Genomic DNA, 25,231 nt, shown 5'->3' with positions numbered 1-25,231 from the left:
CCGAGACCCGTCCTGCTGAAAGCAGAGTGCGCTTCAGTGTTTACAGCCAGCGCTGAGGAAAGCGGTTGTTCCAGGCCAACTAGAAGAGCAGGCGGGTCTGGCAAACAGGCTGCGTTCCCACGGCTTGGCCTTGAAAAAGGCATTTGTCACCATTCACAGTGAACACTCCTCTCATTACCCACAACACAAACCGAAAAATCACTGTTGACTGACAGCAATCCCCATACGTATTGTTACTGACTGATATTCGAAACAGCATAAAATGGGTAGAAGACGGTAAATAATGTCCAGTACCTTAGATTTTAGGTTCAAATTTATTTATACATGTAAGAATAAGTATATTTTATATTACATTATAAATATGAAATAACATTTTTATTTATACATTTAACTCAACATACAGTATATTTGCTCAATGACTATTAGGTCATAAATATAGCCTGCATAATATAAGAATTAAAAAGATTTTGTTTACATTATTTTAACTAGTTTTAAAAGTAGTTACTACTTGAAAGTTGATGAAATGCCCATATCCTATAGAGATTGTAAACAATGTAGATATGGTAAAAATCTTATTCTTTAGGACATAATGGTGTTTGTTGTGGTAAACAAGATTTGAAGTGTTTTTATTGCTGATGCAAATGAACAATCACAAGTGTCTGTTTTTATCATGTACAATGTGAAAATATAGGGTTGATATATTTCACAAGTATTGACAAATAAACATCTGCATCCACTTTCACATTTTTCATGCTTCAACAACTAGTAACAAGATGCTTAAAAGATTTCCTCTTCCCTTCAGCACAACAATTATAGTTGTACTAATACTGCATCAATATTGGTTATATATACTGAAAAAAACAGGGAAAGAGAAAAGAACAAATGTAAAGAATGAAAACGAATAAGGGCTGCACGATATATCGAAATATCGCAATATGCATATGGGATATCTGAATGATTTTAATAGGCTACTTCAAAAAGTTTCTTAAAGTCAATTTTAGGTCAACACTGAAGCACACCCGAAGCGCTCGCATAGAAATTCGCCTCTCGGACAGCGCGTGATTGCGAAATCAGTTCTCTTTTGCGGCTTATTGCAGTTGAATGGTCGCAGTTATGTCATAATGCCTGTCTGGGCGAGTATTCATGCAAACACATGTATGTAAGTGAATGTAAACAAATGGGAAAGAAATCCGATGTGTGTCAATAGGATCCGTGCATTGGGTCTTAAAGTGACAGCAGCCTAATACAGTATACCTACTGCTGTCTGTCAAAAAAAAAAAAAACTGCTCTTAAATTAATACATTTTATAGCTTTGATATGTGTTTTATTTTTACATTTGATTATACATTTTCTGTATTGTTTCTTACTAATGTAAAAATCTAATGTCTATCTAATGTTGGCCTACCTGAAAAATGTAAAGCACTGTTTATTTAATTTGTATCTTTGCTTTATTGCATTTGTCCTATTGTTTGTAATTTTGCAAACCCATTTGTTCTTATTTTTAATAACTAAGATAATTAAAAAAACTAAAATAACAAATCGTCCACTCCTAGTTTAGTTATGCGTTTTCGTTTACCTGATGTTCTTGATGTTAAGGATTCAGGTTGATAAAACTATATATTACCAATTTGAGCAAACAGTTGCTGGTATTTAAATAGCTTTTTTTGTTTGTTTACATTAAGGTTAAAATGACATTTTAAATTTGTGACATTACTTTTTATGCAATGAAAAAAATGCTGCTCTTCACTTTCAGTTGTTGTAGTGATGCTTTCTTTTCACGGAAACAACATGAACCATTTATTGGTTATATCATTTTCAGTTTTTAAATATAATTCAAGTTGATTTTACACAGTTTTGTATTGCATATCGAATATCGCATTATTTAACATTTTACTGCATTTTACGTCAACATCGTGCAGCCCTTTTAAGTTTCTATTTCCATCGGTTCTCTTTTTCACTATGCCTGCACAGGATATGATCAAGACAAGTAACAGCAAACAGACATCTTGTCGCCATTGATTATTTATAACTACTTTCAGTAGATCAAAAAATGTTCAATGTGGTGTTTGAATGTGCCAACCTCAAAATACATGCGCTACAAAATATATACAATCCAACAAGCAGTTAGGTGAACAATTTATTTGGAATCTTCTTTAATATTTCAGAACATCTAGGTGTGGTTCATAAGTAGAAATCTGTAGTAGAAAATAAACTGGATTCTCTGACTTTAAGTTTTGAGAAATGTCATAAACCAAAAAAAAAAAAAAAAATGGTAGGCAGAAGAAGTGTCCAAAATGAACTCATGTTATCCTGAGTGTGCTGTGCTTCCTGTTTACATCACATTTGAAATTGTTTTTAGGTGCTTGCCTGCTCAATTGTCTACGAATACGGTTTTCCCCCAAATGCACATTCTGTTCTGCATTGGACCCAAAATATCTTGAGGAGTTGGGAGAGCATTGTGACAAGCTACTCCCACACTTATCTCAAAACATGAGCCAGCTACTCCTTCGTCCTGCCATTTTAAGCAGGGGTGACTTTTAAGATAACATAATTAAGATAATAACATCAAACCTTGTAAAAACAAATTTCAGAATAAGAATAATATATAGTTCTTTTTAAGAAATTATAAAAATACCAACAAGACGAGATCGAAAGGCACAACAGTGATGACAGTGGCTCTGTAAGGTCTGTAAACATCTAAGAATGGCTAAGAGGGTCTCGAGTGTTTAAAAGGTGGCAGAGAGGAGCCACTTGAGCCCCTCAAGTCAAATTAATATTTCATTCGTCAGAACACTGTTTAAAATATGACATTAGTAGCAGGATCAAAGATATTCCATGTTCTCTGTGACTATGTCCTGCGTGTCTCTGTCCTCCTCATCAGTTTCACATAGGAAAACACAGTCCAGACTAAACGTTTATTATCGCCATCTCACCAAAGACTTTCCCCCCAAAAGTTTCAGTTCCTTCTAATGGACGCTCATTGTATGGGGATAGATTTCATAAATTTTAGACTCTTTGTTTTGTCATATATTGCTAGGGGCTGGCTAACCCTCACCAGGCTCTCTGCCGGGCAAGGTAAAGCTCTGTCAGTCCAACTGAAACGTGGTTCATTTAGGCATTGTCATACTTCTGAAGCGCCTCCTCTAGCTTGCCTGTGATCTTCTGGAAGAAGCTGATCTGCTGCTGGAGGTAATGCTGCATCTGGGACTTGAAGTCCCGCACTCGAGTCTGGTGGAAGTGTTGGATCTCAGCCAGCGTGGCAAAAGAGATGATGTTGCAGCGTTCCCTGATGCCGTCTGCCTGCAGGCTTTCCATCTTTCCTTCCTCTACGTGCTTCTGGCTTTCCTTCACCTTCGTCAGAGCACCTGTGGAGAAAGCAGAACCAGAATGAGACTAAATATTGACTCAGATTCAGTCAAAGTTATGACGAATAGCTCAACAGGTTAGACTCGTCTGTTCTTCTGCATGAATGTGGCTGTTGTTTTGAAAAGAGCAATATGGCATGACCAGGATGTCACTTTTATGCTATAATTATTACTATTTTGACGTATAAATCATAGGCGAACATATGGGTTTTCAAGATGTGGGGAGGTGCAAGAGCACGTCAATGGAGGTGAGGAGTAAATATACGTTAGAGCACTAATGAAACATCAGTGAATGAAAAAATAAAGAGCGGAATGGACTTCATAAGTTATTAAAAGCACAACAAACCATGCAAGAAAACTGAATCCAGTACTGGTATGCCAACGCCAGGTCTGAAAGCCACCTCAGTGTGTGAGAACTCAAATGAAGTTCTCTTGTGTGGCTTATTGCATTTGAAATGTCAAATACACACACTTATGTGCCAAAATGCTGCCTTGGTGAGTATTCACGTAAACCAGTGGTCTCAACTCAATTCCTGGAGGGCCACAGCTCTGCACAGTTTAGCTCCAACCAGCTCCAACTCACACCTGCAAGGAAGTTTCTAGTAATCCTGAAGACCTTGATTAGCTGGATCAGGTGTGTTTGATTAGGGTTGGAGCAAAACTGTGCAGAGCTGTGGCCCTCCAGGAATTGAGTTTGAGATCACTGACGTAAACAGTCTATTGAGACAAAATCAAACGTATCAGTATAAAATGTATGTGTCAGTATACTGGATCTGTGCATACTGTCTTGTTAAAGTGACAGCAGCATATTGACCATGCAGGTTTATATATATGAAATATATGATTTTTTGTCGTTGTATTTCTTACTTGAACAGACCTACCTGAAAAACTTAAATGCAATATTTAACTTTGTTCTATTGTGTTTATTTGCCCTATTGCTTGTAATTCGCTGCTTATTTCATTACAGATTGTTTACGTCAGCAATTGCTTGTGAATTTGGGATATGTCTTTGCTTTAGACCAGTGCTACTCAAACCTGTCCTGGGGACCCCCACCAAAGCACATTTTGGGTGTCTCCCTCAAACACACCCAATTCAAGTCTTGTAGTCTACTAATGAGCTGATGAGATGAATCAGGTGTGTTAGATGAGGGAGACGGTAACGTAAGACGGTGGTGGTGGTAACATGTCTTTTTATTTTATTTAACCTGTAATAATGATAGTTGACTTGTAACCGTTGTCAGCCTGCTTCGGAACTGGAATCTCCCTAAGATGGCGAAATACCCTTTTAAAGGTGAACTAAGTAACTTTTTTACCTTAACTGAACAGCTTTGGAGTCATTGGAATGGTTATATTACTTATTTTGGGTTGAATGGTGGTCGTTTCGCACCCCCCTGGTGCCCGTGAGCGGAAAATCCGCACTTGCAGCTTTGAGACGCCGCGTCAGGAAGTATCGCGTGATATCAGGTCTCGCGATGTAAACAATTGCTTTACGGCCAAAAGAAATCTGCTAAAATGCTGTCATTATTGCGCTCCCTCACGCTGTTCGAACCCGAATGAAGAAGACGTTTTAAAGAATGTCCCATCTGCTTTGATGTCGTTGATCAACTAGCCTCTGGTGTCTGAGAATCGACAACGAGTTTTTACAACAGTGTTGTCAAATATCTATTCCGAAGCTGTGGGGGGAGCTCTAGAGAGAAACCTGCGAGCAAAAAGCGAGAATACAGCGAAGAAATCCCGAAACTACTGAGCCCTGCTTTAAGTCCACTTCGCAGCGCACATATGGTCGAATGGAACCCACCCCTCAACTGAGAGTGCCAGATAAGAGAGACATACAAAATGTGAAGAGTGGGGAGGCGCGAGGACTGGAATTGGGAACCCCTGCTTTAAACTATAGCCATGTAGGTCATCATGTGTAGCCATCATGCTCCGATCAAAGACAAAATAAAATTGATTTCACTACAGCTGATGCTTCTGAATGTTTTTTTGAAATGAATGTTGATTAGGCTATCTTTTGATCTGGAGCTTTTGTCTACAAGAGGAAGTACAACGAATGAGTAATGAGATATGTGGCAGCTGCGTGTAGCTCAGCCATTGTTGCAAAAGTCTTGCAAGCTCATAGAACATGGAAGTTAAAATGCAGTAAAATCACATTTTCCTCTGTAGTCTGTACGGTTGTGCCAGATTGGTACAATTTTTGCTTTATCAGCGTCAGCGATAGACAGGGCTGCTTTTATCTTAATGGAAAAGTTTCAGAAAAAAAAAGGAAGGGATCATCACTAGCATATATAATAAATGTCACACAGTCAATCATTTTATCATATCAAACCTAGACAGGGTGATAAGGTCACATTACCATAAAAAAAATTATCATGAAATATTGAAAGAGAGATATGATACAAGAGATGTAAAAACAAGCTCAGCTATGCAGATTGCCGATTTCATTACAAAAATATTTGACAGCAGAATGCCACGATTGACCAATCACCTGACTATAATAAAACTTTCAACAATGTCAGTGAACGTCAAAGAAATTGCTTTCCCCAGCAACCTGATTCATATTACAATGACAGGAAACAAGAATGAACTCTATTAAAGTGTCACATTGAGTGACTTTACATAATAGTCAGTACAGTCATTACATTACAACAGTCATAGTCATTACACAGCATCTTCCACCTTAGGACGAAAGAAATGAACCTCTAACCCCAAGGAAGTTGTTTTACTGTATTTTTGATCATATAAATGCAGCCTATACATTTTTAAAAAATCTTACTGACCCCAAACTTTTAAACGGTAGTGTGTGGTAAAGATGACAGAGATGACATGAAAAAAAAAGAAAAAAAAAAGAAAAAGACAATAACTAAAGATGAAACTAACATAAAAATAAAAATGTACCAACAAAATTAAATAAAAATAGAGACTGAATCGAAACTATAAATGTCCATTATACAATAGGAATAAACACTAAGAGTCAAACAAGGCTGATGTTTGGCCATCAGTGACTGCTCAGGAACTGCATCCAGTCAGTGCAGCTTAACCATAAATGCTGAAAGCAGTTACAATTTATTGCTAAGTGTTCCAGGAATCGTTGTGTGTTTGAAAAATAAAAACTTTGATAAGAACTTTGAAGGTAATTATAGAGGTGATTCAGTTTTGTGATATACTGTGGTGTTTTGTATAGTCAACGGTGCATATAACAATCTGTGTGGGGTAAAGCTAAATAAAATAATAATAAAAAATACACACAAAATACCAAAGAAAACTGTAAAAAAAAAAAAAAAAAAGAAAGACAAAATATAAAACCTAGTGACATTTTCACGACTAAAATAACCCTACTCTTACCCACAAATTTTTCCAGTTCAAGCTTGTCTCAAATGCAGCACAAATAAAGGTACGTAACAGAGTCTGTAACAAGATGTATTAGTTCAGATCTCATGGCATTATTATCCTCTCTCTGAAAGCCTTGAGTGTATCAGTGAAGTATTAAGCACAGATGGCTGAATTCCCTCCTCGTGAGGAGAAACATGCAAGACATTCCCAAACGTCCCATCCCCCCAAACTCCACACTATCTGCCTTCTGGCCAAAGAAGCCTTCGCTTGAGACTAACCCAGATCACCGAAATTCCTCAAACACACACACGCTCCCACGAACACACCGACTCTCACAAATGCAGTTCAAAAGAGCACACAAGATAAAGACAAAGTGCATTCAAGGAAGAAAAGATGCAGGTCAATGATGAAAAACAGCAGGCAAGTGAGACCGATTTCAGACAGCCCGTGTTGGGGAACGACGTTGCTTGATCTCATCACTAATTATGTTACCGTTACTTTGAATAGAACGTAATGCATTCGGTTATTTTTGCATCACATTTTTTCCATCATCAGCTGACTGAGTCTCAGCACTACACTCACTTGCAGACATTATTTACATTGGACTGTGTTGTTTTTGCTACGGACAAAGTTTGTTCCCTTTGACATTTCCTGACATACAGGCTATACAACAGAAAGTGTTTTAAATCCGTATTTACACAGCAATGAGTATTTACACAGAACCAGACCAATGAGAATCAGGTCACAACTAAACATTACATTTTAGACAATTAACACTGCTTAAAAATTGCAACGAAACAGTATAGAGACAGATCTTTTTGGTCGTATTGAGATGCACATCCAAGTGTAGCGGATTATTGAAATAGAAAAAAAATGTAAGGCCGAACTTGGATCTATTCATCAGAAGTTGATTTTGAGATGTCAGTGTTGCATTCAAACATTACAGTATTGCGAGCTTGCAGTCCATTGTGGAAGGGCGAAATTTAAGTGACTAAATAATTGGAAAAATTCAGCATGCTTTAACAAACAGAGGTTTCGCTGGAATAGGGTTGGGTACTTTAGGCATGTTTACCTCAATAACTGTAAAGAAACTGTAAGTCATTTATAGAAGTGTTATTGACATTATGCCAGAGATGCCTTGGTCGCTGTCTGCCATTGTCTGTGATGCTTGAACATTAATAAAAACAACCATTTTAGTAATAATAATAATAATAATAATAATAAAAAAAAATACATGAAATGTTTTGTAGTGAATTTTCTAGTAATCAAATGAAGACATAATAAAACATTAATTTAATTGATCTTTTATATGAAATTATGGTAACACTTTATTTGGATGGTCCCTTTAGAACATTCAGTTAACTATAAGTAACTTTGCAGCTACATGTCAACTAACTCTCACTAGAGTATTAGTGGAATATCTGCTTAATATCTGCAAACTCTTTATTGTGATGCTCCTCCAACAGACACTCTACTGACTATAAGTAACTTTGCAACTACATGTCAACTTATTCTAACCCTAACCCTACTAGTCTACTCATACTCTACTAATACTCTAATGAGAGTTAGCAGACATGTAGGTGCAATGTTACTTACAGACAACAGAATGAGTTAAAGGCACCATCAAAATAAAGTGAAACCCACACTTTGTCAAACAACATGCGGCACAACTAATACTGTTAAATTAACAACATGGAAGAAAAAGAGTGATTATTCCTTAAAAAATATTTTTTTATAATTTATTATTATTAGTGTTATCATTAAATTGAGATATCTCAATTCTACTGTACAACAGTAATATATTATCAAGTTAAACAAAACTTTTATTTGTGGTGATGACCTCTGAGTTTCAGTGTGCTAATGATATGACGATAGTTTTTCTTAAATGAAACTGCTGATGACTCTCAGAGTGGCTCTGGAAATTCATTCATGTTCTCGCAGAAGCTGAAAAACACTGCGAGCGTCACGCGTGCTTCAGTGTGTGTGTGTGTGTCTGTGTGTGTGTGGTAAATGAAACCGCAGAGACACGCAGAACTTGCAGAAATCGTATTTAAATAGTCTTACTCTCGCACACAGATGCGTTCTCAGGTACCGGAATTTGGCACCGATTGATTAAATGTGAATCGATACTTGGCAGTACCGACGTAATTCGGTCAGTGCCAATAAAAGTACAGAGTTCGGTACCCAACCCTAATTACGACATTTTGAGGTATATTTTTTTGGGGGAAATTAAACATATGCATGGATAAATCACTAAATAAGATCAATAACATGCGTTTACAAAATAGATAGGGTGAAATTTCATTTCTGACGTTAATATACATGTTTAATCTCATATACAACCAACAGAAAACAAGACACATACCCCTTTCAAAGCCTACCGTCTTTACTGGTAATTACCATTAAAGGATAACTGTCACCAAAATGCAACCTAGGGTATTTTTGTTAATCTACCCGAGGCAAACTTTAGTTTAAAAGCATAATTAGAATGGAAACGGCACTTTTAAGTTTGACCGTATTTTCGTTTTCGGTCAAATTGCCTTTTGAATGGGAGTGCTTGGGGCACTACTATGATAGCATAAAAAATAGCCGATCCCCGAATGTGAATGAACTGACTCTGAATTTTAGTATTGCTCCTTAAATGAGCATCCTTTTTCAAATAAAGGTCAATATTGATTTTCACTAACGACATAACAAATTATCTGTGAATTTATTTATATGGAACTAAGCTTTAGGAGCTTTCCATCTTTACTCTCCTCCCTGTTACGTTGCATTCGGAGATCAACTATTTTTGACAGTCAAAATGCCGGCGGCCTTCTTGGTGTTTTAAAAAATAGTGATTTTTGATGCTATCATAGTAGTGCCCCAAGCACTCCCATTCAAAAGGCAATTTGACCAAAAAAAAAGAAAAAAAAGTTCAAACTTAAAAGTGGCGTTTCCATTCTAATTATGCTTTTAAACGAAAGTTTGCCTCGGGTAGATTAACAAAAAGACCCTAGGTTGCATTTTGGCGACAGTTATCCTTTAAGACATCATGTGTGAACATCTGAACTAATACACCTTGTTACAGACGCTATACCTTTATTTGTGCTGCATTTGAGACAAGCTTGAACTGGAAACATTTGTGCGGAATCTGTTAATTAGAGTAGGGTTATTTTAGTCTTGAAAATGTCACTAGTTTTTGTATTTTGTCATTTATTTTTTCAATTTCACAATTTTCTTTTGCATTTTTATTTTTTTATTTAGCTTTACCCCACACAGATTGTTATATGCACCTTTGACTATACAAAACACCACAGTATATCACAAAACTGCATCATCTCTATAATTACCTTAAAGTTATTATTCAAAGTTAAATCGGTTCTGCCAAATTACCAAGATGAGAAGTTGTAACATTACCAGTAAATTCTTCCTAGGGCGTCATATACTGACACTTTTGTCATTTCGTCTACATCCAACGCACATTGCACCCTTTAGCGTCAATATGACACGCACAGATAGCTTTGTTCGGTTATGGGTAGGTTTAGGTCTGGGGTAGGGTTAGGGTTAGACCGCTAGGAGGCGCCTTCTGGCCCATATCTATCTGCGTCTCATATTGACGCTAAAGGGTGCCATGTGCGTTGGATGTAGACGAAATGTCAAAAGCGCCAGTATATGACGCCTTGGGGTGAGATCGGGCTGAAATTACCGGTAAGATGCTGTGTGTGAACAAAGAATGAAGATTACTGGTATGAGTACGTACGAGGTCAAAAGAAGTCTGCTTTGGGCCAATCATAAACTTCTTATAGAGATGATGCGATTACTCCGCACTGTTTACAGTAAGCTCAGCTGCTTTTTAAAAGTTTTTCAGCGTATCAGCGTGTATTCTGGTGCTGATGTGTGAATGGTCTCTTAATGGTAAAAGCCAGACTGCCTTTGCTTGTGTGAACATCATATTTTAGGGCTGCCCTCTCATTGTCGACTAAACGTTACGAGAAGAGGCTTGGTCAACAAAATTTCTAAATCAGTCGTTTATTTGCAAAACAAAAAATTACGGGAATTGGCGAAGTCACTCAATGACAGAATGCTAAAACAGCTGGTCCATGCGTTAATATATCGGACAGAAAATCAAAAGTGTTGGAACCAGGGGTGCGTGATATCACGATTTTTGACCGTGAATGATTAAAATGTCTCCACGATCTGCTTTTGAAGAAATAACGTAGTATCCTGCTACAGTGCACATTTAATCAGTTGCCGTTCTGGCACCTCCGTCCCAACATAGGTACAATGCGATGTACATTCACTTCACGTTAACGCAGAGGTAGGGTTACTCTCAAGTGACATTGCAGTTATAGACAATTACGAAAGTGTATTATCTGCATGCATTTTAAAGCCTTGCCAGTTAAACATTCTATTTGCAGGCTGTTCTGACAAGCTTTTCTGAGCCCCTACACCCGAACCGCGCACACACTAAAAGCCTGTCAAACAGCTTGTGAGTACTAAACTAAGTTATCTTTTGCGTCTTATTGTGCTTAAACTGTCACATACACACAAGGTTTACATAAACAAACAGTCGGTTATGTGGACATAACCAGTAGGGAGAAAACTGGAACGTGCCTGTATATTAGATCTGTGCATGAGGTCGTAAAAAATGACAGCAGCCTTAAGGCCTCATTATGCTTCTGCGTCAACTCCACGGCGTAGCTACGTCGTCACTCCTACGGCGTCGTGGCTGTTTTATGGTTCTGCGTCGGGTTGCATTGCATCGCGGTGCATTTCACCGCCAGAACGCTAGGTGGGGTGTGGTTCGCGAATCTCTTTGCTAGTTTGTTTTGGTTCCGTGCGCTGGTTCCGCGCGAGCGAAAGAGAGAGAGTGTTGTTGCCCGTCTATGGTTGTTGCAGCTGGAGCTAATCGACGTTGAACAACAAATGTAAATAAACTTTTTTTCAAAACAACCATTGATCTATTAATGTGCAATGAGTAAAAAAGCACGCCAAGAACAAAGGGCAAAGGTTTAAGTATACAATAAAAAAAAAAATAAGAGTAATAGGTACAAGAAACACACAATATAAAACTGAAACACAATATAAGTTAACCGTAATATAAAACATTATCTAAGAAAATGAACTATTTACAAAAGTGCACTGAATCACGAGGATGCCAAATGTTCAGTCTTGCTCTCTGCTCTCATACACCAATCACAGCCCTTGCGGTCTGCGTCGCCTCGACGCGTAGTTACAATTTTTTGGAGGTGCACGTCGAGCTACGGCGGAGGGGTTGGAGAGGGGTTCGCGGCGACGCAGAGGGGTCTGCGGGGGTACGCCGTCGATTCGACGCAGAAGCATAAAACAGGCTTAATAAACAGGGCTGCTAACTTTTGAGTTCAGCTTGGAGAGAGAATTTTGTAGGGGGGTGTGGGTTGTTATTGTGATTGTCAAAACATTTAGTAACTAAACAGAATTTCATAAAGTTTAGTGACAAAAAACAATCTTTACATGGTATAATGACATAAGCTTGTGATTTGATTCCGATCTAGATTCAATATCGATTCATTTGGATAATATCAGGTGCAGTAGCTACATGTTAATTTTTCTCAAGGAAAAAAATCTAATGTTAAATTAATGTTGTAAACATACAGCGTGTCCATCATGGTGATAATGTTAATAAAAATAAAAATAAAAGTTACCAAAAAAAAAAAAAAAATTACATGCAAACATGTCTATCCAAATATGAAAATATGAAAAATACCACTGCTAGATTATCAATAATGCATGTTTTTGAAAAAGAAACATTCTATTAGAGTAGCATATGCTATAATGATCAGTCTTTTCCGGCAACACTTGATTCATTAATGCTAACACTTTCTTTGATTTTATTTTATTTTCTCTTCTACTCTATATCTATTTTTTTTTTTTTTTTTAAGATTACGTATACTGCCTTAGAATAAACTGAGAAGGGTCACAGCACTTGCATATTGTTGTCCTATTGTTAGTTTAATTGCTTCTATTGCTCTCCTCATTTGTAAGTCGCTTTGGATAAAAGTGTCTGCTAAATGATTAAATGTAAATGTAAATTAATAAATCAGAATTGAGGGTCTAAGTAGGCCTCAGGATTCTGAAAAATAGAAAGGACTAAATAGATGCACTGCAGCTAGTTGTGTATTTACATACTTATATGTGGTTTTTGTATCAAGTGGTGTTAATTGTATTGTGTTAATCATTTGAAGTGTATGTGTATTGATGTGGGACAGTAGACGCTGTGGGATGCGAGACATTTTTTAGAAGAGATTCCAACAATAAAGTGAAAATTGAAACTGAATGAAAATGGAAAAGGAATAGCAGCTGCATGAGGTGAAGCTGAAGATTGAATGAACACCAGTAAACTGAAGCCCGTCCTATATGAGATTAATCAGATGTTCTAGATACATAACATAAATGTAACATTACAACTTGTATCTGCACAAAAGGACGCAAATGCAAGCGAACTTGCACTAGTTAAGTGCTAGCCAGAAAGTGTTACTCCCGTTGTGGATGCGCTCTTTCCGTAACAACGTGCTGAAACACGGGCAACTAAAGCATAAAGAATTCACAACATTCTATAGTGTTCTCATTATAATTTTATGTATATGGCAGATTGGCGCTGCACAACTTCCACTTAAATGTATTTATCAAGTGATTCCAGACATCACTGCGCATTTTCAAAGCTTTCGAAAATCAAACAAAGAGAGTATTAAAACATTAGAAAACCACATAGGGCAAACCATTTGTACAAAAATGGTCTGAGAAAGGTGAAGACACACGTGGGAAACTGCGCTCAACTGAGCCCCAAGCTTGCCGCAGCACAACCTCTTCAGGCATTACGTAATATCCTATTACACAACACATGCAGTCCTGCCAGTGAACTGCAACTAGAGAACACAAGTCCCCTACTGACACCCCGAACATATTACACAGATCTGGATCATGACTTTTTGCATGGGACTTTGATCTGATGATAATATAGGTAGCAGATCAAATTATTTGGCTTTTTAAACAAATGAAAAGGAAAATGCAGATCACAGGCAAAAGTGACAACGTGAGAGAAAGTCCAATTTGCTTTGTAACGGCACCATTAGATTCATGGGCATTAAGGAAAATACAAAAGTCACCCGCTGTGAATTACAAGACATTTGCTAGTACTTCAGCACCTAAATGGAGACCAATGAATTTCAGCTTTCAGCCCATTTCAGAAGCTGCTGTGTCTTCTATGGTGACTCTAATAATCATCTTCCCTGATAAACAGCAGTGACAGTGAAGACTTAAAGTAGCAATTAGGCACTTTCGGTCATGATTGATGGTTAGAGATATCATTCACTCAAACATTCATATTTTGTCATCAGTTACTCACCCTCATGCAATTCCCAACCCTGTATTTTTTCTTCCTTCAGTGAAACAAAAGAAGATATTAGGCAGAACTGCTGCAAAATTAATATTTTTATTTAGCATGGATGAATTAAAGGGGTCATGAACTGCATTGTTTTATTGTTTCATAATGTGTCCTGGGGTGCACTTATAATGTTAGTATGATTTTTACTTCGAAAATGGTCATAATTTAGAAATAAAAGGCATTTTTCCTAGCCTGATTTTAGCCTCTGATTTGAACGCTCAGTTTGAAGGGGCGTGTCTGCTGTGAGACTTCAGTTTAAACGCCCACTGCTGTGATTGGTTAAAAGCTTTTCATACGAAATAGCTAGTATTACATTTAACTCTCTTGAAAACTTTTAGCATGTTTTTACTATTACAGCTCTGAATGTTAACTACTCATGAAAAGTGATAATTATAGCAATGCAATTAGATCTATGGCATTATATTTATATTGTGGCATGACAGGTTGCAGTGATGAGCATAGCTGATCACAGACATGTATGCAGCGATCTCGTCATTGCAACTCGATTTCTGCACACTAACGAATGTTTTGGCGCGAGTCAAGAACTCAGTCACTGATAAACATGCGCTGTTTGATTGACAGCTACAGCTATTGTAAACTGAGCGTTCATTGATCGCTTTCTATATACAAGTCAATCAATTTAAATAACAGATAATTAACACCCCACTAAAAGAAACAATGTGAAGTTGACCGTTTAGTCACTGGTTTGATTTACTGACAGAACAAAGAACATCTGACTGTAGCTACGTGAATCATTACATCAGAAATGACTGGTCACAGATCAGGCATTAGAATTAACACGGTTGTGGCAATACTGTCAAGTTCATATCCTAAAAGCATGCGCCGAGTTTGCTGACTGATTTACCAAAGAATCCAGTGAAATGTACCGAATACGAATATGTTCAACTGAGACATTCACATTGTTGAAAATAAATATCCACATTCCAAGCATTAGGATCCTTTGGAAGGTATAAGTTATTTTTAGGCCAGTGAGTGACCCTGAGCTCTTCTCTCGTCCTCATCTCACTAACGCCAGTGGCGTTAAGTTGATTTTCTTCTGCAGACTTCAGGTCATTCACTACCTTATTACGTCATAAAGAGGCACAGTCCAGGACGAGTCGTTCGCTGGGCCTGGTAACAATAAAAGCTGATTTTGGACTAACAAGGAAGTTTTCAATTCTGAAACTTTCAGGATATTCTTATAATATGATGACCTCTTATATGTCAAAACCTCAAGGAAAATTTGATTTCTCAGTTCATGACCCCTTCAAATGTATCAAAAGTGACAGAAAATACTTTTAAATTGTTACAATTTGAAATAAATACAGTTCTTTTGAACTTTCTATTAATCAAAAAAAAAAGAAGAAAAAAGTACTATCCTGATTTCAACAAAAATAAAAAGCAGCACAACTGTTTTCAACAATGAGAATAGTACGAAATGATTATTGAGCATCAAAACAGCATATTTAGAATGATTTCTGAAGCATCATGTGACAGATTTGCCATCAGTTTTGCCTTCACAGGAATAAATTAGCTACATTTTAAAATAGAAAATAGTATTACTGTTTTACTAGGTTCCTGATCAAATAAATGCAGCCTTGGTGAGCATAAGAGACTAAGAGATAAGTATAAGTATAAGAGATAAGCTACTTTTGAATGGTGCTCACCATGAATTTTTGTAGCATGAAAAAGAGACAGACAATTACTCCTTTTGTGTTCCACAGAAAAAAAAGGGTGGGTAGATAATGGCATCATTTTCAGTTTTAAGAAAATGATTTGAGGAAAGTGTGACTCGACTGGACTGCCCAAATTATAGAGCTGGTAAGTCCCGGCCCTTCCGCTAACCCCACTGGACCTCTAGGTTGAAAAATCGTCAATGCAAGTAAATGTAAGAAAATAATTATTTTCTGGTCCCGTTTGAATTTTGCCATGAATGTGAACATATGTTGTCTGAATTTTTTATATAATTTTTTGTGTGAAGAACGCTACAATTTAGCGGGTAGAAGTTTGATACGGTTAGACTTTGTGTGAGAGCACTTTGTGGACTACAACTCTTCGCTGCTTTCGACGCGGGAATCTGAAGAAAGAACAGCCCATTTTGTTTGAATGGTGACATGTGGGTACAAAACACACAGGCATCTCGATCTGTCTCCATAGATTATCGCAGCATTAGCACAGTGATTTGACAAGTGGAGGGAAAATGTGTTATGGGGTGACGTCACATAGGCGACATGTAGTCTTTCTCGTTATGTCTTTTCCACAACTGCTAGCCAAAGAATCATACAATATACTGTCAAACTCGTAACATGAAAAATTATATAAAAAATTCATAGACAATGTTCATATTCATGGCACAATTCAAACGGGACCAGAAAATAATTATTTTCTCACATTCACTTGCATTGACGATTTTTCAACCTAGAGGTCCACTTGGGGTTTTACGGATGTGCGGGACCTTACCAGCTCTATACTTGTACACAGGTCACAAAGTGTATCAGACAAACACTTAAAGGGTGGGGGGGTGGGGGGTGGGTGTTGTGCAGAATGCGCACAACTCTTCTCTAATCTATCTTTTGGCTTCAGAAGACTTGGAATATAGCACACTACAGGACATCTCAAATCTTGTTTTACGGGAGAGAGAAAACACAAGTTGAACTACATTAAAAGAGGTCTTTTCAGACTTCCCCTCGAATGACTAGAGATAACGTTAGACATGTCTCTAACAATAAAAACTGGAAATGTGTCAAACAAGTGAAAGACTTCAGATAGCCGTTCAGTGGTTGGTTAAGGGTTTAAGCACAATGCTGACTTCCCCAGCTAACCACATCACATTTGAGTCATTGTTTCCTCTCATTGTCATAAGAACCACATACTTCAACATGTTTCAATGCATATCACTGAAAAGCGATGGAAAAAAGGGTCCCATTTATACCAACGTCAGTATGTTCACTAATGGCTCTTCACTTCCATCGCTAATGGGGGCTATAGTGACACAAATCAATACATGCTGTGCTCATGTGCATTTTATCAAAAACACAGCAGACCGTTTATTTATCCCTGTGGACACTATGATGGCCTTGAAATTTGATCATCTTACAAAATAAAAAAGAAGAAAAAAAAAGAAAACAGCAAATGCATTATGTTGAATTACACAGGTGAACGCAAATCATAAGCTTTCATCTGTTGTTTACTGAGAATAAGTTGTGGTTTAGTTGGTTGTAGAATATTTTAGGCATCATTTCTGAGGTGCAGTTGTTTTTATGGTACTGATTTTCATTTCACCATGAAAATTATTAAAAGGGTGACAAAATCTGAGTAGGTAAACAGATGGCAAATGACAATATGATGAAACTTTAACAACAAAACTGTCAAAATGCAGCTATGACGCAAATAATTTCTTATGAAAGATAGATGTCTAAGAGGAGATCATGAGACAGGAAGTGGTTATAACATGAACCCCTACTCAGGGGGATTTGAATGTCTCTTTTTGTTTGCCATCAGACATTGTAATCAGAGAACGTCAGTATTTACTCTGTCACAGTGGTGATGGAAAGTGGACAGCTTTGCTCATAGCTTTCTATTGACTCATTCAAAGTCTGGATGATCGTTTCATCAGAACCCGTAGATGTTCCATCTTATGCTTTTGCTCACAGTTAACTGTGACATTGTGGGCAAAACCACAGACAGAATGCAGAAAATATTTCTCGCAGCACTCATACACCAATAATAAGGGTGTTTCTTCCATGCTAAAATTATATGGTGACAATGACAATAAGACTTACACCTTTGGTAAGTGCTCAGGAATGGCATATGGGCTTCAGCCAGACGCAGGTGACCTCAGTCCTAGACAGTCGGCTGGATCGGTCACAGACTGAGGCCTTTCTGCTGGAGGTACGACACAGCATTTCAATTTTTCCAAAGCACAATACAGTGACAGTGGTGTGTCTGCAGCACCAGTCTGTACCTCATTAAACATCTGGTTTACACATTCAACAGTTATAAAAATCTAAATTTAGGCTACTTTTAAAATTTTGTTGTGAACAACAAGATCAAAACATTAGCTACTTTCCCATAAGGAAATGGCAGACATATGAATGTACATTGCTACCCTGCAAGCTCAGCTCATAGACAATCTCTATGGGCTTTAACAAAGTCTAGCCTATTTGTTCATGTTGTGGTTACGAGAAGCCACATAAATGTGGACTGTTGAAACAGCTTGTAAAATTCAGTGTTGCCTATCCGTCAAGTCATTCTCTGAAAACATACAAGACAATGTGTATAAATGCCCCAGACATTACCCCAGTCTTCAGTGTCACATGATCCTTCAGAAATCATTCTAATATGCTAATTTGTTGCTCAAGTAACATTTCTTATCAGTGTTGAAAATAGCCGTTTAATATTTTTGTGAAAACTGTGATATATTTTTTTTCAGGCCTCTTTGATGAATAGAAAGTACAAAAAAAGAAGAAGAAATTTTTCATAACATTATAACTGTCTTTACTGTCACTTTTGATCAATTTAATGCACACTTACTTGCTGAATAAATGTATTAATTTCTTACTGGTCCTAAACTTTTGAACTGTGTTGTATATATGATCATTTTTAGTAATTTCAAAGTCTTGCCTCTGGGTTCGACCGTTTCCTTTAAATCATGATGACTACTACACTTTGCATGAGTACATGATGTAACTGCAATGAAATTTAGAGAACACGGTACAAAAAAGAAATATTACAAGCAATCTTGTCTTAAACTAAGTCTTGATTGAAAAATTCCGGTCAAGTGATCATTACAAGCTATGCGAGACCTACATTATAAGGCTAGTGGCTCCATAAAAAAATAATCTCAACCTAGAATTTGAGAGCTTAAAGTCTCACATGTATCTGCAAATGTTAATGAGCGTCATACATATTCAAGCAGTTAAGCAAACAGCTGAATGTGTGATTGCTGCACTTCCCACATCCTCTGAGGGTGTTATTTGCATTCTGGAGCATCATGATCATCATGATTCCAGATGTAAAATGAAGTATATGCATACATGCTTTTGATCTGAAATAAAATTACACTTGTTTTATAATACACAATCAAGGACATTATCCACTGTTAAGTGTCAGAAATGTGTCACTAAGCTAGAATGTGCCACTGTTTGTAACAATGACATCCATGCTCAAATCAATGCACACAAATTGACTGAATGATTGAATGTGTACTGAAACTCTCCTGTCAACCTTCCAAACAATTCAGTACGTCAATAGTTCCAGTCTTTGTCATCGTATATGTGGCTGATTTACAGACCACAGGAAAAACACACACAGCATGTCAGCAACAGCTCACCCCATGTGACTCAGCAGTCAGATGAAACCAGGACAGCCAGTGAACTCATCTGTGGCACTCCAATGCAAACAAATCAGTCAAGCAAAGCAAACTTCTGAGAGCAAATGACCCTGTTATCTTTAATGCCCACTGATCTAGCTGAACACAGTTTCATGCATATTTCAAAGATGATGATACAAATAAATGAGTAAATGATTACCTTTCTGAACATGGATGATATCAGGGTAGTTGGTAAGATGTCCTTGGTACAGGGCTAACAAATCCATCACAGGGTCCACGTCTTGTTTAGGCTGCTCCACAAAGTAGTCTCCAATAGCTTCGTAGGCTTCTCCCGTGTACGCAATTGCTTGGTTCAAACCGACCGAGTATGACTGCTGGTCCATCTCAAATGCTTGACTTAGATACTTAAAAGACTGTCCCACTTTCTGATACTCTTTCTTGAACCCGGCTATCTGCTTCCTCGCAAACTCGTTAAGCGTGGCGTTGACTTGGATCACGCTGTCATCCATTTTCTTGGAGAAGGCCTTGAATCCATCAGTCCTGTTTTCGACGTCTTGCAGGTCAAGAGGGGCTGCTGGAGTGCTGATGGTGAGGAAGAAATTAGCACCGACCATCTCATCCTTCTCAGCTTTTCTCTTCCCTTGCTTCCAAGACTTTTCGTCCGTGCTGGAGCAGGTGAGGAAGTGCTGGAAAACATCACACCGGGCCAGTACAGGGTGGCTGGTCATGTGATTCATCCACCATAACAGCCCTCTTCTCCTTTTAGAAATGAAGTCTTCTTCAAAGCGACCGGTGGCTTGTTTTTCAGGGATGTGTGGCACTGAAATGACAGGAAATTTCTCCACCAACCGTGCATAGAGCCAATCAAAATGCTTATATCTTCTGTTGACCTGACTCTGCGTGTGGGTTGCCGTCAGCTTGTAGGAAATGTAACTTTTCATGCCTTTGAATTTCGTTTGCTTGGTGGGATCATCAATAGTGCAAGTGAATGGGTAAGGGTTTTCCTGCCACTCTGGACCGTACTGACCCATTACCACACAAATTTTATCCCCATCCTTCACAAAGCCGGATGCTTCCCCCAGGACGAATGCCTCACCGCCTGACTTCACAAAAGTGGAGAACCTGTTCAGATTTCTGCTGACCGTGGCCGAACTTTTGGCTTGCTGTGCACCTCTAGGCATGGAGGATGTGGAGATGCTGTAGCTAGAGGGTCCGTTACCTTCATAATTCCTGTATCCTCCACCAACAATCCCTGGTTCATCAGCTACGGACGAGTGATCGTCCCAGTCATCATCCCAATCATCATCACTGGCTGGGGTCCCTGCATGTTGTTGTTGTTGTTGAGGTAGAGCAGGGTAGGCTGTGAAGCTGGGTGCTGCTGGTGCACTGCTGTAGCTCTCTTGAGTCTGGTTTTTGAAGTCAAAACCACCAGTGGGAATGTTGGTATATCGAGAGTTGTTGTTAAAAGACGAGACGGTGTCATTCCTCAATACCTCGACGTAGGACGCAGGGAGAAGCCCCCTATCCCCTCTACTGTTCGCCCCCTCCAGCCAGCCCTCAATGTCCTGCTCGCTGTACAGAGTTACAATCTCGTGCTCCTTCACTGATATCTCCCCTGGGTTTTCTGAATTGAAGTCATACAGAGCTCTCGCTCGCAGAGCCATGACACACACAAAATATATCCAAGCTTCGATGAATTTAAAATCGTTTAAGGCTAGCGTATCTGCTAGCTAACTCCAACCCAAACTCACTCACTCACTCACTGACCTGAGAGACTGACAACAACTTGCGCGTCAGCTGCGGGAACCGTAAACCCTAGCTGTGTCTATCTCCAGAGTCCTCCTCACAACGCTTAAATGATAACGTGACTGTCAGTTGTCGTGTTTAAAATTCCCAGAGTGGTAGGCAGAATAATTTCTTCATCCGTGGAGTTCACCATCCAGAGCCCAGTCGCTGTGCTGCGCGCGCGCCCGTCCCACACCGACCGCAGTGTACACTCACTCACCCTAAACAGCGCCGAGGAGAGCACAACCAGTCCGGGTAGTCGAGGGCGGAGCTTAGCACCAGGCAGCACGAATCAAATACATAGTGAGGACTTCTGATTTTCGCGAATCGTCTCTTTTGAATAATTCTATACAATTAACAGTTTTAGTGATTATTTTACATCAACACGCAATTACGCCATCACGTGGGATATTACATTAAATGACTAGAAAAGCCACGTGTAAATTTACTGGAGGAAGATTAGATCGAGCAACTCCAGGACTAAATTGAGGCTTAAATTAAATCTACCAGGAGGCAGCTTAACTTCAGATGTGAAGTTCAGTTGTGTGTGTGTGTGTGTGTGTGTGTGTGTGTATATATATATATATAATATATATATATATATATATATGTGTGTATATATATATATATATATATATATATATATATATATATATATATATATATATATATATATATATATACATACATACAGTCGCAAGCGACCGTCTTAATGAGTCATTGAGTCATTCAAACGATTTGTTCAAACAGCTGATTCATTCAAGAATGAGACAGTTGTTTATGAAATTGGTCATTGAATCTTTGACTCAACCGATTCGCTGAATCATTCATTAACTATTAACTATTCATTAACTATTTAACTAATTTTAACTACTTGCTTATTGAACTGTTGAAATCAGTGTCACGTTTTCAATTGTGATGGTATTCAGGACAACTGCACTCTTGGTCGTGTGATGTTGCTTGTGTCATATGTTATAATATAAAAATAAAAACTCTTTATTTATGTTAATGTTAACTAAGTTTCTTTGTCTGTGTTGTGCTCATTTGTTTCGATTTGAAACAGCTTTGCAACATAGTATATTAAAATAGAAAACCATTATTTTAAATTGTAGCCTAATTATATTTCACAATATTACTGTTTTTTTTTTCTGTATTTTTGATCAAATAAATACAGCCTTGATGAGCAGAAGGGACTTCTTTCAAAAACATTAAGAATAGTAAAGTTTCTAAACTTTTGACTTGTACTGTAGGCATATAATCAAGTGATATTTAAAAATTAACAAGGGCTGGACCCTGTTGACCCAATCAGCATTTCTTGTCCAATGGTCGGTCAGTTTAATGTTGTAATTTCATCCTTCTCATGGGCATTTAATGACTTTTCAGTATAAATCTCTTCTTTTTTTTTGCCCATTTTATCTGTCAAAGAAAACCTGCGTAATAATTATGCACACCTGAATAAAGGTGTCGTCATTAACAATTAAATATCACTTATAAATGATTATTTGCAAAATGTATGGTAGTTATTAAGAAAGATTAGGTTTGGAATTGATCAAATGTACTTGGGAAAAATACTGTTAACATTTATTCTATTCAGATATTAGATCAATACCTTACTCCATTAGTCAAATTCTCCTATTTAAAATAGGAACAGTCCGTTTTAAATCTGTTCCTGAGTTATTTATTGGGGTTAATATCATAATTATCTCATTCCTATATATATATACTTTTTTTTTCCATGAAACCAATTTTATTTATTTTTTTAACTAAATATTATTATTTTTTTTTTTAACTAAATACTTTTCCCGGTAAACATTCTAATTACGCCACTTCCTGTTTAATTTCCCGCCCCCTCGTGTGTAGGGAATGCAGCCGTTCAGAGTCAGACTGGCGACCGTTGCAGAGTCTTCAAGAATTCGGTGTTAAGGTAAATAATTTTATTTATCAAACATTAGTTATCCTTCTTCAAGTGAGAATGCGTCTTTTTATGATAAATTAAGTTGCGACTCGTTTCATGCCATTGGAATTTTATTTTTAATCAGTGCACTCTCTTTTAAAGTGAAAGTTGTATTTCCTTCTAATCGGTAACCGTTAAAAAGCCCGATGAACGCTGGAGACAGAACGTAAAATAATGTTTATGCTTAGAACTAACCGAAATTCTTGCTACAATTGTGCTATCATTGGTTCTCCGCTTATTACAAAAAGGTCTTAGCCGAAAGAGCTTCTCGACGTCGATGATTCAGTCAGAGGCCGGTTTGTGTTGGGAACAGGTTCAACCGATTCATTGAAAGATCCGATTCAAAAGAAAGATTAGTTCACAATTCGGACATTGATATGTAGATGTACAATCAGACGCTTTCTCCATCTACATTCATTTATACCGGTGCTACGATTAAAATACAATATGACACAGACATGACGCATTTACTGTAATTTAAGAGTGTATACAGTTTTTACAGTATTATAATGTGATATGATATCCGCCAATGACTATTTGTGAGCTTAACAGGTTTTGACCAATTTTTCTCAAAACAGTTCGACACATTATGATAGTGGAATGCTGACAAGCGTGTTTGCATTAATGGCGTAATGAGTCAGTTAAGCTTAATCACATTCCTGCAAGGGGACTGTTATTGTAGTTGATGTCATAGTTTGCAGTAGATGTTGTAGTTTAATTACTCTTGGTTACAAGATTTTTTTTGAGAAATGTATATGAAAGGCTTGTTTTATTTATTAGAAAATACATTTTTGATGGTAAGCAGCTAAGCATTAGGCAGGCAATCAAGCTGAAGGTTGTTAAATGTCTGCAGACATGCAGAACAAAGCAATACTGTCATATAACAGCAATCGATGTGATTGCTTTATAATGTAGGCTAACTCATATAAAACAACAAAAACCTTCTACTAACACAGCCTATGTTTGATCATGTCATGATGAATGATGTTAAGTCATTGCATTTTCCTAATCACATGCTGGCCACCATCGGTCCTTGGTCTCCACCACTAGTATCCCATCATGACACAGCATGGCTTTGAGGTCCCCCGCCTGGAGCTGACGGTCAGGCAGCTGATACTGTCTAGTGAAACTCCTCGACACAAACCCATGCTCGTCCATCCTCACCCCATGCCGACCTCTGATTAACAGCCACCCCTCAAAGACTTGTATGAGGATGTCTTCTGGTTTAAATTGAGTCACGTCCAGCAGGATTTGAAACACTGGCTCTCCTGAGTCCTCGTCCCCACTGTCTGCTTGACTCCCCTCAGTGTCCATTTTAACCGGCAGACATTCAGGTCCCGGCAGGGCAAATAGTCGGTGATCTTCAGTACATTCATTGAGATTCCTTGTTTTGAAGTGCTCCTGGTAGCGCACAGGGCTTGATATCCAGTGGGAAATAGTGATCCCCTCTCTTGCCATGACACTGGGTGCAGAGGTTACCTTGGCTTTTTGTGTAGTGAATGTGAAGTAGCGCGATGCCGTTAGAACCAACCAAAGCTATAAAAAGACAGTCCTCTGCTTAGGTTTCTGGGCATGGGATGGGGCGGACCATTTTAGAATAGGCAGAGAGAACTGATATGTTCACATCAGTATGTAGGAAGCTTGTACTCAACAAGCATGACATAATGTGTTGTTACACACACTACTGTTGAAATGTTTGGGGACTTTTTTGTGACCGTACAGTGACAATAAAGACTTCCATTGTTACAAAAGATTTGTTTCAAATACTGTACGCTGTTTTGAACTTTCTATGAAATCTGGTTTCAACATTAATAATGATAAGAACTGTTTCTTGAGCACCAAATCATCAAAATTTAATAATTTCTGAAGGATCATGTGACACTTGAGACTGTCACTCAGTAATAATGCTGAAGCTCAACTTTTCCATCACAGGAATAAAATACATTTTCAAATATATTCTAAAGGATACATAAATGCTACACTAAGTAGGAGCAAACACAAAACTCCTGTTAAATAAATATGCATGTACCTTAGTTTTTCTTCTGAGGTATGACAGTTTA

General features: G+C 37.9%; 2 protein-coding genes across 2 annotated transcripts; both read right to left on the bottom strand.

The window, feature by feature from the left end:
* Nucleotides 1–2,124: 2,124 nt before the first annotated feature.
* Nucleotides 2,125–21,774, bottom strand: snx18a (sorting nexin 18a). Its single transcript, XM_084415444.1, has 2 exons — nucleotides 19,632–21,774; nucleotides 2,125–3,365 (listed from the first exon to the last, which is right to left on the bottom strand). Exons 1-2 carry the CDS (start codon nucleotides 21,094–21,096, stop codon nucleotides 3,112–3,114), a joined length of 1,719 nt encoding a protein of 572 aa, XP_084271570.1. The 5' UTR covers nucleotides 21,097–21,774; the 3' UTR covers nucleotides 2,125–3,111.
* A 1,317-nt stretch (nucleotides 21,775–23,091) lies between these two features.
* On the bottom strand, nucleotides 23,092–24,747 carry hspb3 (heat shock protein, alpha-crystallin-related, b3). The gene has a single exon (XM_084414331.1). It carries the CDS (start codon nucleotides 24,627–24,629, stop codon nucleotides 24,177–24,179), a length of 453 nt encoding a protein of 150 aa, XP_084270457.1. The 5' UTR covers nucleotides 24,630–24,747; the 3' UTR covers nucleotides 23,092–24,176.
* Between the last annotated feature and the right edge of the window lie 484 nt (nucleotides 24,748–25,231).

The sequence above is a fragment of the Rutilus rutilus genome (assembly GCF_951802725.1).
Source record: "Rutilus rutilus genome assembly, chromosome: 7".
NCBI classification, from domain to species: domain Eukaryota; kingdom Metazoa; phylum Chordata; class Actinopteri; order Cypriniformes; family Leuciscidae; genus Rutilus; species Rutilus rutilus.
Note: the sequence above shows the minus strand (reverse complement) of the source record. Positions and strands in the feature narration are given on the sequence as shown.

Excerpts from the sequence above, each read along its gene's own strand:
- snx18a (XM_084415444.1), bottom strand. The coding sequence starts at position 21,096 with ATGGCTCTGCGAGCGAGAGCTCTGTATGACTTCAATTCAGAAAACCCA. Across the intron at positions 3,366-19,631 it reads TATCATCCATGTTCAGAAAG|GTGCTCTGACGAAGGTGAAG; the intron begins GTAATCATTTAC and ends CTTTCTCCACAG.
- hspb3 (XM_084414331.1), bottom strand. The coding sequence starts at position 24,629 with ATGGCAAGAGAGGGGATCACTATTTCCCACTGGATATCAAGCCCTGTG.